We start from the raw sequence: 13,617 nt of genomic DNA, 5'->3' as shown, positions 1-13,617 counted from the left end.
CTGAGCTGAAGTCGGATGCTCAACTGATTGAGCTCCCAGGTGTCCCTCTCTCAGTGTTTAGAGAAGAGAATACTGAGGTAGGAATTAGAGCTGAGTTCTCCCTCCCAGCCTTGTTGACAAGAGGAAAGCCATTTAACCTCTCTGGGTGCTGTGTGCTCTCTGAGAAAGTGAGAGGGCACCGCTTTCTGAGGCCTGTTTGCAGCTCTGAGCGTCCTACTCATTGTACAGTGCTGCTTTCTAGTTGCTGATTGGGAAAGTCTGGGTATTTGGGCCATGAAAGATTGAGGGAAGTTGGATCATTTTTAGTAAACTTCCTTTAGAACTGGTAAACTGATCTCTTAGGAGTATTTTGTGGATTAATAACATTTAAGGAGAGTTTCTTATGAAGAACCTGGAATCCTTTGTAAGAAAGTTACAATTTGTATGATGTACTCAAGACTAAAGACACTGTGTATTTTGTATTAAGCTGACATGGGAGTGAAATAAAACAAATGATCCTTCAGCCAGAGAGGATGTCTCCTCTTTTTGTGGAGAGGCGCTTGCTACCAAAATCAGGTTTGGCGTTCTCCACGGCTGTGGTTGGTGACTGCGGAGAGATGGCACAGAGAACCAAGGACTGCTTCACTCAGGAACCTTTCCCTTTTCCTTGCTGCCCCTGGATTGTGTGATGAAGAACCAAAACAAACAACCAGAGTTGTTGCATTGTTCTTGGGAGCCTTGCCTGGTTCCATTTTTACCTCTCAATCCCTTCATTATCGTAAGGACCAGCAACTCTGGAGTTTTGAAATCACTTCCTTATAAAGTAATCTTTCCTTGCTGGGGAGTAGACAGAAGGTTCATTGACCAGTCAGAGCTCTAGATTAGGCTATTGTGTTTTTATAGGCACCGTGGTGGCTTCACCATGGAGAAACCTTAAAGTTCTAGCCCTCCTTTTCTACACCTGGTTTTTGTTTTTGTTTTTCCCATTTATTTGCCTAACTAAAGCCGCAACTAGTGTGCAGCCCCTGGCACCCACCCTAGTTGTCCTTGTTTAATCATTCAATAAAAGATTTTTTGAACATCTCCTGTATGCCACATGCTGTGTTAGGAAACGCTGTGTTTGACCATTGAGAATATGATGTGGCAGTCCAGAATTGCTGTGAACCTAGAGGCAGTTACTAGGATCCAAACTTGAAACACTTAACTCTGTAGAACTAAGAGGGACATGTGAGAACCTGAGCAAAGAACTGAGGCCATGAGGGACTCAGTGTTTTGGGGGACATTTTCATCAGGAGCTTTGGATACTTATATAATTTAGGGTCATTGCTTTCTTTATTTGGATTAGTAACCCAGATAATAATATCTCATTGAATTTCAAAGCAATCTTGTAATTATCTCCTTTTCATTCTTATGTACTAAGAAATCAAGCGATTTGTTCATAGCCATGCATCTAGTTAGTGAACAAGCTGGCACTAGAATCCAAATATTTTTGGAAATTCATACTGCTTCAGAGATTAGCAGTTTAACAAAAGTTTTGATCACCTATTATATATAAGAAATTGTGATAGGCATCACAGAAAAAATATAGATAAGACATGGTTTTTGTTCTTAGAAGAACTTGCAGCCCAGCATTTTAATCTTTGGGATTAGAGACGTAAACATAAATTACAAGGCAGAAATGAAAGGCCAAAAAAAATGTTCCTTTAGGGTGGCTCAGTTGGTTAAGTGTCCAACTTCAGCTCAGGTCATGATCTTGCGGTTCATGAGTTTAAGCCCCGTGTCGGGCTCTGACAGCTCAGAGCCTGTAGCCTGTTTCAGATTCTGTGTCTCCCTCTTTCTCTGCCCCTCCCCTGCTCATACTGTGTCTCTTTCTCTTTCTCTCAAAAATAAATAAAAACACTTAAAAAAGAAAGAAAAGGTCCCTTTAACTGAGCTGTCTATCCCAGGTGATGGGAAGAATAATTAACGGCATCTACTGGTTCTAATGGTGGCACCTCTGGTTTTTGGAAAGCACTTCTGTTTATACTTTCTTTTCCAGTTACCATACCACTCTTTCTTTGTCAACCTAGGTTTTTAGAATGGCACTCTTAAAGGAATTTCTAAGTTATGGGTCACTCATTTATTCAACAGGTATTTGTTGAGTTCCTGATTGGATGTCAGGCCCTGTTACAGGTAGTGGGAATAGAGAAGGGATAGGACAGAAAATGTCCCTGGTATCATGGAGTTTATATATTAAAGGGCATGTTTATTGCTGAGAGAGAGAGAGAGAGAGAGAGAGACAAGAGTGAGCGGGGGAAGATCAGAGAGAGAGAGGGAGACACAGAATCTGGAGCAGGTTCCAGGCTGTCAGCACAGAGCCAGACGCGGGGCTCTAAGCCATGAACCACCAGATCATGACCCCAGCTGAAGTCGGACACTCAACCGACTGAGCCACCCGCGCGCCCCTCTCTTTCCTCTTAATGCTAACATAAGCCAAGGCTTGAATGGCAAGAAACAGCAGCTTTCTGAAGGAAGAATTTTTTAAACAACGGGAACAGCTAATGTAAAAGCCCGTGGTGTATTAAAGAGCAGAATGGTGTTAAGATGAAGCTGAATGAGGTTGTTCAAATATGTAGGACTTTGTGAGTCAGGATACGGACTTTGGACTTTGTGTCCTCTTTTGATTTTTTTTTTTTTTTTTCCTGAAAGTCCCCAACCAAATGGATATAAAAATAGAAGGTATCTTGAGAATTGTACAAACATTAATATGTATGGATGTTAGCTTTAAGACCATCAACAAAGAAAGTACATACGTATGTGTTATGGGGTTGCGCGGAAGAGGGCAGGCAGGGGAGCTAGATGACATCTGAGAAACCACATGGATGTGTAAAATAAATGGAGATAAAGTTTTCATTCCCAGGAAATGTACTATGTCTCTCCAAGCTTCTTTTAGCTTCCGCCTGACTCTTTTCTTACCTGTCCTTGGAATCTTAGATCCATTTGTTCAGTATCATTGGTAGATGATTTTAGGCTAGTGCATGGAATATTGATTCAAAGCATGTAGCTTGTGAAAGCAAATACCTCTTTTTACATTATGGATACTTTTTCTCTTCTAAACCTAGTGGGTATGCTGCCCCCAAGTATAAGGGTGTAGAGCCCCCACTTTAGTTTAAAGTCTGACTTGGTTTTTTATGTCTTAGGCAGCTAAAGGTTTGCTTTACAAAACTTTGGACTTGGGTGAGTGAGAAAGTTCCTCTTAACAACATGAATGTGGTAGACGTTTGGAGATGATTCTAAAATTATCAGGTTATCCTTCTTCTACTCGCCCTGAAAGCCTCAGTCTGTTTGTTTGCTTTAATGTAACTAGGTACATGTTTTTTTCAATTTCCTCTGTTTTCATCTGTAGGAATCAAAGTGTTTGTCTTTGTTTTGGGTATCAGACCAATACCAATTTATTCCCCACTTGGTTGCCTGTGCATCATTTACTCTGATGTGATATACACTGTTTTAAGGTTCTAAGTGTATTATTCTGAATAGTCAGATTAAGAGTTTGTTATTTTTTGAAATTATGGCTTATTGCTGTTTACACTCAGATGATGATGGTGATGATTGATAATGGTGAGCTTGAGTAAACACACATCATTGGCTTTGTATCAGGATTGGGGACAAATTCTGGTTTGATCCCCAAAACAAGCTCCTTTTTTCTTTGCATTATTTAGAATTATTTAAATTATTAGCAAATGAAACATAAGGAAAGTGAAACAAGGAACCATGGTAGGGGAAAAATTTATTAACAATTAGTGTAATAAATAGCTTTGTTTTTATTGATACTCATTTTTCACAAGCCATTAACTTACCTAGTTGAATGAATTTTCGTTTGGAGTCGCTCTTACACCTGGCAAAGTGAAATTTTCTGTTTATGGGAAAAGGAAAGGATTTTCTTCCTTTTAGTGCCCTTAGTGATAACAGCTTGGTAAATAAATTATTATTTGGGAAATGAAGATATTGGCAAAAGGCTTAACCTTTACGCATAATTAGTTTCCTGGCAATGGAATCTTGATAATTTTCTGGAATTTTGCTTCGTGTATTGAATTTAAATGTACTTTGCATTTAAAATGTGAAATTAGTTGCTTTGTGTGTGCAGGTGGAATAATTTCTTTAGGCCAGCGATGAGTTAATGTTGGAAAGTTTATTAACAGACATAAATGTTCCCAGTTGTCCAAGAGAATTGGAATACTTCCAAATGAGTGAGACACAGTTCACGTCAAGTCAGTTACAAGTAGGTTAACCACTGAGTGGTTTTTCTGCAGGATATTTTAATTCTCCAGCTAGTTTTCCATCCATGTCACTCAGTTTGTTTAAAAACTGTTCTAACCCCCACTCTGATGGTATATGTACAGGGATTGAAATCAATCTGAAGGATAACAATAAAATATGATTAGGAAGGTAAATTTCTTAAACCCCATACACTGTGGTAATACATTCTAAAGCCACAGGAACTTGCTTTCTGAATTATGTGTAATTTGGTGTTCTTATTCTACTCTCCCCTTCCTAAGGCACAGCATAGTGCCAAGCAGACTACTAGATACCTGATAGGTCTTTTTTCCAAATGAATAAATGAAATCCACAGAAGCAAAGAATAGAGAGTTGATAGAATATCTGTCATGAGCAGATTGAGCCAAATGTGGAACAGAATCTAAGACAGGCACCTTGAAGTAATGCCTTTTTATTAAGCAAGGTCTTTGGTGTCAATCTACATTTTAATCCTCTCTCTGTCACTCACAAGCTTTATAACGTTGGGGAAATAATCTAATTTCTCTTTTTTAAACCTGATTTTTAAAAATTAGCATTAAAAATTTGAACATATTGGTAAGTATAGTGAACACTATAATCAACAGTTATATAACTGGAGGAAGATTGTTCCAGGTAGAGAGAAGGTCGGGTGCCAAAGTCTTGAGAGGCATGGACTAGGGTCGGTATTCAAGCAACAGCAGGCAAACCATTTGTGATGGGAGTGGAATAAGGAAAAAAGTTGTAGAAGATAAGATCAGAGAGGTAATGAGGACTAGATAGTATTAGATATAGTAAGGACTTTGGCTTTTATTCTGAATAAAATGGGGAACCATTGGAGGGTTTGTGAACAGAGGAGTATTATGGTATGGTCTCTTAAAAGGACTTTTTTGACTGCTGTGTTGAGAATAGACTATAATAGTCAAAGCAGAGAGAGCAGTTAGGAAATTACAATATGATTATAATTCAAGAAAGAGATGATGATGGCTTGAAGAGTAGTGGAGATAGTAAAGAGTAGTCTGAATTTGGATGTAATTTGAAGGAAGAACAGAAAGGAGATATTGACCTATTGGATTTGATGTTTAAGAAAAAAGATGATTGCAAAATATTTGGCCGGGGGTGGGAGGAAGGGGAGGTTGGGTGATGGGTATTGAGGAGGGCACCTTTTGGGATGAGCACTGGGTGTTGTATGGAAACCAATTTGACAATAAATTTCATATATTGAAAAAAAAAAAGAAAAGAAAAAAACCAAAATATTTGGCCTAATATGTATCATTCATATGCTACATCATATGCTACATATGGGCAGAATAGATTTTTAGAGGGTGATCAGCAATTTAGTTTGGTGTATGTTAAGTTTGAGATGTCTAGTGTATACCACATGGACACTGCTCTGAGTCTACTTAACTTTGCAGAGGCATGTTCTTCAAAATTTCTTTTCATAATGGTGTCTGGGAGGCCGACTTACTGTTTGTCTCAAATTGTCTTTATCTACCTCCACTTTTGAGTATAGTTTAACTGGGTATAGAATTCTGGTTAACAGCTATTTTCCCTCAGTGCTTTAAAAATCTGTGTCTTTTATTATTGCCAGTGAGAAACTTATCTTTGGTGTAATTGGTTTCCTTTGTAGGCATCTTATTTTTTCTTTCTTCTCCTGTGGCTTTTAAGGTTTTCTCTTAATTACAATTTCACTGTGATATGCCTAGGTATGGGTTTATTTACCTGGAGTAGATACTTGGAATATACTTTGAATCTGAGGCCTTGTGACTTTTTTCAGTTTTGGAAATTTTCTAGATATTTCTTTGAGTATTTTTCTCCTAGTTATTTTATTCCTGCTTTCTGTAACCCCTCGTAGAATATATTGGTTTCTCTCAAGCTATTGTCTGTATACAAACAGGTACATTTGTGCACATATATATTTGGTGTTTTTGTCTTCTTTTTCTGTACTGTTTTGGGTACCTTTACCAGAAAACTGTCGTCTGAGTCACTAATTCTCTAGAATTCATCTTTTTTTTTTTTTTTAATTTTGAAAGTACATTAAATTTTTTTTTTAACGTTTATTTATTTTTGAGAGAAAGAGAGACAGAGTGTGAGTGGGGGAGGAGCAGAGAAAGAGGTAGACACAGAATCCGAAGCAGGCTCCAGGCTCTGAGCTGTCAGCGCAGAGCCCAACAGGGGGCTGAAACTCACAAACCATGAGATCATGACCTGAGCTGAAGTCAGACGCTTAACCAACTGAGCCACCCAGGCTCCCCTTGCTCTTTTTAAAATAGAAGTTATTCCTTATCTCTTGAGTATTCTAAACAGTTATTTTAAGGTCTTTGTCAGATTGCTCCATAAAATTGTTTCATGTGGAATGAATTTATGCTCAAATTATTGTTTTTTAAGATAGTTTTTCTTACTGTAAAACTTATGGCTGTGTTTTGAATTTTGATTTGCTGACTATACGATTGGGAGTCTTTTTGGTTTATCTTTTTATTCTCCTTTGGCCCATTCCTCTCTATCAGAGGAATTAGATTAGATAGTAGCATTTTGGGTTTTCCACCCAAAGTAATACTGGGAATATTACAGATCTTGTTACCAAGCTAGAAGTCAGCCTGGTTCGAGGTTTCTCTGGGCCCACAGCTTTTCCTACTGCTGGAGCTCTGGCAGTAGCCCTTTTCCAACTTCCCTTCATGGGAGAGGAAGCCCCTGACACTTCCCATTTCCTGGGAGTGAGATGAGTTATCCCCCAGGAACTAGTTCCTGGCCATCACTGCTGCTTCTGGACCTGTAACCCACCAGATCTCTGGTGTCAGCATTCTTGCTGCTTTGCATTTCTATTCTGTTTTACCCAGATAATTATCTTGTTTTTGAGCTCAGTTGGTTTTGGGGTTCTATTTGCATATTTTGGTTATTATTAATATATATTGGGGATGTGGCTTGTCAAAATGTAAACCAGCTGTTCCATCTCTATCAGTTAAATTGAAGCTCTTTAAAGCTTGCTTTTCTCGGGGCGCCTGGGTGGCTCAGTTGGTTGGGTGTCCGACTTCGGCTCAGGTCATGATCTCGCAGTCTGTGAGTTCAAGCCCCGCATTGGGCTCTGGGGTGACAGCTCAGAGCCTGGAGCCTGTTTTGGATTCTGTGTCTCCCTCTCTCTCTGACCCTCCCCTGCTCATGCTCTGTCTCTCTCTGTCTCAAAAATAAATAAATGTTAAAAAAAAATAAAGCTTGCTTTTCTCATGATAATAATAGATAATAATTTTAGAAAACAACCTGTTCAGAATGTATTAAACACTTCACCAAAACAAACTTGTTTAATCCTCCCAACACTTTTCATTTTATAGAAAAGTGAGAAATGGGGAGGTTTCATATTTTGTCATGGATCACACAGCTATTACATGGCAGAGCAAGGATTCTAAAATAACTTGGCTCCATAGCATGTCCTCCTAACCACTATGATAGACTGTCTCACCTGTCAGTTGGGGAGAATCATACTGTGTTTGTTGTTGTGCAAGATAAGATGCGAAAAGTCTAGTGTTGTATTTGATGTATACTAGGCATTCAGTAAAGGTTTATTTTTCTTTCCTTAGTGCAGGCAAATATATTTTCAGTATGATAATTTAAACACCTCTGTGTAAGTTTATTTTGTTTAAAATATAGCACATTTCATTTTAGTAAAAGAGCGGGAGTTCTAGGATTGAACTAATTTTCTTGTGTGGTGGTGGGGGCAGGACTGGCCTGGGAGGAATGCAGAGCTAGGACGCTAGGGAATCAAAGACATAGGGTCAAGCGTAAAGTCCAAATTGAAGACCAGACAACTGAAGGATTCTACAGAAAAGCTGGATTGATCCTGGGGGATTCCAGAGCAAAACACCGTGTGGACTAGATGGTAGGAGCTGGTGTCTTGATCATTTCCCAGGGCTCCTGAGGCTCCCGGATCCTTGGCAATGGGCAGAGAGGGCTCTGGTGAGGGCACTTTGCCAGATTTGGCCTCATTGAGTATTCTCGGATCTTTGTTTTCAAATTCCTCAAGTTAACAAGGAGAGTTTAGTCTTAGTTTGCAGCACATAAGGGACTAAATAGGCCTGGTTAACTGTTTATAGTTACAGTAGCCAAGAATCTAAATTAAGGAATTGCCTCTGGGGCCTTCAATTATTTCCTCAGTCATCTCATCTCCTCCTTCCTCAACCCCACTTATGTGGGCTTTCCGCCGTTCTGCCCGCACATCCACAGAGTCCAGTTCACACTCCACCCCTTCCATGGTACTGTACTGACCCCTTGTACACCTTGTGCCTAGTAGTGCTTGAAATACACTGGAGGCTTTGAGAAAGGAAAGGTCCTTGTGAGATGTAATATTTGGAGGAAGTTTTACTAATTTGTATGAATAGGGATAAGTACAGAGATCATAAATGCTTAGTTGAGAATATGGAGTGTGTGTATGTGTGTGTGTAGCACATGTGTTAGAATGGGAACCAGCAAAGTGCACAACCTTACTAGAACAGAAAGTCTGTACAGGAATGTGGAAGAATTTTAAGGTTACAATCAAGTAGGAGGGTTGGGACCAGGCCATAGGTGACCCTTCAAGCTGGAATAGTTGATCAAGATAGAAAAAGAATTAGATCGAGATTTGTTAACAGTCACAAGCCCTTGTAAGTTCAGATGAGGAAGGATGATGCATGGTGAGGTGGCCTGTTCTTATCTCAGATCTGCCTGCCTTTTCAGATTGGTTGGTTTTGGTAGAACCTCTGTGGGTCAAGTCAGGGAGGCCCAGGAGAGGTGCACTGACAGTGCCTTTTTTTCTTCTTTAAATGTTTATTTTTGAGAGAGAGAGAGCGTGCGTGCGTGGGAGCGCATGAGCTGGGGGAGGGGCAGAGAGAGAGAGAGAGAGAGAGAGAGAGAGAGACAGAGGATCCAAAGCAGACTCTCTGTAGAGAGCCCGACGTGGGGCTCAAAGTCACAAACTGTGAAATCATCACCTGAGCCAAAATAGGATGCCTAACCGACTGAGTCACCCAGTCACCCCTCACTGATAGTGTTGGAGAGCGTTACTAAGCTAGTATTTATTGCACTAGTATTTCAGTGCACTTGCTAGGAACATAAGGAAATAGGAAAAAAAAAAAAAAACCCTCACCTCTTACAGTTCCTTTTCCCCTTAGTTTTTCCTGTATAGTGATTCCCGATAGGAGACTTGACCTTAGACTGCAGCACTATTTAATGCCAGTCCTACAAGGCTGGTGGTCCTGTGGTGGGAAAGAGAATAGGTAAATTAAATCCACATGTAATCTTAGATCAATTAGTTTTTACTTTATTTACCTCCTTGACTCCAGTTTTTTCGGATGACTAGATCACAAAAGATGACTTTTGCTTTGGTTTTCTTTTCTTTTCTTTCTTTCTTTCTTTCTTTCTTTTTTTTTTTTTTCTTTTCCCTGCTTACTCATTGTGGAGTATTTTAATCCAAATATACTTAAAAGACTGTGAAGACTGAGCAATAGAAGACAGTAATCCATGACTATATCACTAGCACTTAACAGCTCTGGGGCATTTGGATTTCAGTTTTTGATTGGGCAACTGTGTGAGGATTATACCAAGCTGGCAATGTTAGTAATAAACTAGAAAACAATTCCGTGGAACTCAATGCATTTATCTTAATTTTTAAGAGGTATAAATCCAGTGATGAGAAGTAACTTCAACTCCTATAAATATAAAAGTGCAGGAGGACTATTCATATTATGAAAGATTTCAGACATTATATGAATGGATTATTTTTATTATGAGAAGTTTCAAATGTAAATTTTAAACATGTATAATACATAAACATAAAAAACATACCAAAATTTCAAACATACATGTATAAAAGTAGAGAGAATAGTAAAATGAACTGCGTTTACCCATCACCCAGATAGATTCAACATTTATCAGAGTTTTGCCACACTTGCTTCGTCTGTCCCCTTCTTGATGGCTTGCTGAACTGTTACAAAGTGCATTTCTGATTTGTATTTCCAGTCCTATGCACTCCTCTGTGCATCTCTAAACAATACGGACACTTTCTTCCACGTGCATAATGCCATTGACACGTCCTAGAAATAATTCTTTGGTGTCCTATAGTATCTAGTACATATAAATCTCTTCTATTATTTGAAAATACCTCTTTTACCTTTGTTTTGTGCAAGCCAGCATCTAACCAAGGTTCACACTTTGTATTTGGTTGTTATGCCTTTGGATCTCTTTTAATCTCATAGTTCAGATTGTGGATGGCTGGTTTTGGTGGCTGAGGGGGTGAGTGGGAAGAAGCAGGGGTGGGGTGAATTTTTTAAGCTATGCTAAAAGGAAACCTTTAAAATCACAGAGCATGCTGGCAGTAGGGAGATTTGATTGTAAAGTTTATGGCTGAAACAACATATTTTTGAATGTTTATTTATTTATTTCGAGAGGGAGAGAATGTGCGTGCATGCATGCACATGACCAGGAGAGGGACAGAGAGGGAGAGAGGGAGAGAGAGAATCCCAAGCAGGCTTAGTGCTGTTTGTGCAGAGCCAGACGTGGGGTTTGATCTCCCCAACTGTGAGATCATGACCTGAGCTGAAATCAAGAGTTGGGCACTCAAACAGACTGAAACATCCAGGTGCCTCTACGGCCGAAATATATTTTTAGGCCCCTGTCAAACTTTTAAAAATGTTTCCTGGGGCGCCTGGGTGGCGCAGTCGGTTAAGCGTCCGACTTCAGCCAGGTCACGATCTCGCGGTCCGTGAGTTTGAGCCCCGCGTCGGGCTCTGGGCTGATGGCTCAGAGCCTGGAGCCTGTTTCCGATTCTGTGTCTCCCTCTCTCTCTGCCCCTCCCCCGTTCATGCTCTGTCTCTCTCTGTCCCAAAAATAAATAAACGTTGAAAAAAAAAATTAAAAAAAAAAAGTTTCCTAAAGAGTAGTATTTTTTTTTTTAATTTTTAAAATGTTTATTTATTTTTGAGAGAGAGAGAAACAGAGTGTGAGTGGGGAAGGGGCAGAGAGAGAGGGGGAGACAGAATCCAAAGAAGGCTCCAGGACCTGAGCTGTTAGCATGGAGCCTGATGCAGGGCTTGAACTCGTGAACCACACTAGATCATGACCTGAGCCAAAGTCCGATGCTTAACTGACTGAGCCACCCAGGCACCCCTTAGAGTATTATTATTTATATATGATTTGTTTTATGCAAGACACAAACAACTAAATTTGAGTTAGTATTTGGAATATTTAATTAGAAACTGAAGTTGTCGGGGTGCCTGGGTGGCTGAGTCAGTGAAGGGTCTGACTTCAGCTCAGGTCGTGATCTCATGGTCCATGGGTTCAAGCTCCACATCGGGCTCTATGCTGACAGATCAGGGCCTGGAGCCTGCTTCAGATTCTGTGTCTGTCTCTCTGCCCCTCCCCTGCTTACACTCTGTCTCTCTCTCTGTCTCTCTCTCTCAAAAATAAGTAAACATTAAAAAAAAAAAAAAATCTTTCTGCAGAATGTTTTCCTCAATTTAATTTTTTTTTTCAACGTTTATTTATTTTTGGGACAGAGAGAGACAGAGCATGAGCAGGGGAGGGGCAGAGAGAGAGGGAGACACAGAATCGGAAACAGGCTCCAGGCTCTGAGCCATCAGCCCAGAGCCTGACGCGGGGCTCGAACTCCCGGACCGCGAGATCGTGACCTGGCTGAAGTCGGACGCTTAACCGACTGCACCACCCAGGCGCCCCTGTTTTCCTCAATTTAAAAACAGAGTATTTTTTTCTTTGGATTTCATCTCTTTATTTTCATATATTTACTTTAGTCAAATCCAGTTATGATCCTCCTAAAATAATTGTCTGTCTACCACAGAATATGCTATTTCTTAGGATAATGTTATATGATCTGGTAAGGCATAAGGTTAAAAATTTTTATTAAAATTAAATATTCTTAAGTACAACAAAGTAACACTTTATATAGTAGAATGGAATCTCACCAACAGCAAAGTCCAAATAATCTAAAAATGTTTATACTAACTTGCTTTATTAATTTTCCGTAGGATTTGGTTGAAAATTTTGTGGGAGGCCACATTTTGAGAGACATGAAAATGATTATTAAGATATACCTTAAAATGTGTTTTCCTTGAATATAATCTCTGTAAAGACCGAACATAAGTTATAATAAAGTTATATTCTCTTTGTGTTTTGCAGTATAGATTATCTGTAAGAGTTTCATTAACCTTCATCAGAACATTTTGAGTATGAGTGTAAGCCATGGTATTAAATCTTATTTTGCAGACAAGACACATGCTTTATATGCTTTTGTAAGAAATGGAATCTTTAATAGCTTCAGACCTAGCTTAAGACCCATAGTAAAGAGGAAGGTAAGTGAAAAGTAGAAAGGGAGACAAGTTTTAGTTTTCCTCCTTCCAAATATAAGGATATTTCTTCTTCTCTAACAATGTTAATGTGTATTAATAGTTCGTACTTTTATCTTTTGGTACCCGATTATTCCAAATGTTTGCTTTATCTATTCCTTTTAGGTGCCCCAATGTGAGTCTGCAAAAGCTGCCAGAACACTGGTTATGGAGTGTTTTAGAGGAAATTAAATGCAGTGATCCCTCATCTAAACTCTGTGCTACAAGGCGCAGTGCCGGACTTCCTTTCTACATACAGGTACTTATCCACGGGACATAGCTGTCTGTCTGTCTTTTGATAATTTGTTTTATTTGTCTTTTGACGATCCCTTTGATGTGAGGGAGCATATTGCATAAGAGATAATTCTGGCTTTTATGTATGTGGCTTTGTTGCGTGTGTGGACAGTATGTTCCCATGACAGATCTGTTCTTGGAACAAACCCTCTCTACAAAGTCAGTCTTGTAATGTGAACAGAGGGTGGTATAGATTTCCGCCTGTGTATTAAGTAGGCAGACATCACTGTGGCACATTCATGGCTCACTTCTAGGAAGTGTGCACGTTGCCTTTTTCTTTTTGAGTTAGAAAAAATAGTCTTCCTGTTATTTCAAGACCCTTAACATTTCCTCTGAAAGCAACAAGTATTAGCAATTTCTTTTCAATACGTCCATAAAATGTCCATGTGTAAAATAATTTTAATCCTAATGGTAGCTAACATTTATAAATGGTTATTTGACATATATTAACTTATTTAATCTTTCTTCAAGCCCTATGAGATATGTCCTGTTATCATTTGTATACTACAGATGAGGAAACTGAGGCTGAGGAAAGTTAAGTGACTTGCCCAAAGCCCCAGAGATAGTGTGAGCAGGACTAAGACTGGAAGCTTGGGCAGCCTGAATCCTGAACGACTCTACATGTGAAAATGGGTGTGTGGTAGTGCATTTTCTGTTTTTTAATACAGAAGAAAGCATATTATACACACTGTTTCGCCCTTGCTTTTTTTCC

The 13,617-nt window shown here is 39.3% G+C and overlaps 1 protein-coding gene across 4 annotated transcripts in view; it reads left to right on the top strand.

Moving 5' to 3' along the window:
* The window catches only part of THADA (THADA armadillo repeat containing), a 330,878-nt gene that overhangs the window by 69,859 nt on the left and 247,402 nt on the right, over window positions 1–13,617 (top strand). For all 4 annotated transcript variants that reach the window (XM_043603276.1, XM_043603274.1, XM_043603275.1 and 1 more), the window contains exon 23: window positions 12,738–12,870. In XM_043603276.1, coding sequence (XP_043459211.1) covers window positions 12,738–12,870 — 133 coding nt within the window. The remainder of the gene's footprint in view (window positions 1–12,737; window positions 12,871–13,617) is intronic.

This window comes from Prionailurus bengalensis, chromosome A3 (assembly GCF_016509475.1).
Source record: "Prionailurus bengalensis isolate Pbe53 chromosome A3, Fcat_Pben_1.1_paternal_pri, whole genome shotgun sequence".
Taxonomy (NCBI): Eukaryota; Metazoa; Chordata; class Mammalia; order Carnivora; family Felidae; genus Prionailurus; species Prionailurus bengalensis.
The sequence above is the reverse complement of the archived record's forward strand: the minus strand, read 5'-3'. Positions and strand labels throughout refer to the sequence as shown.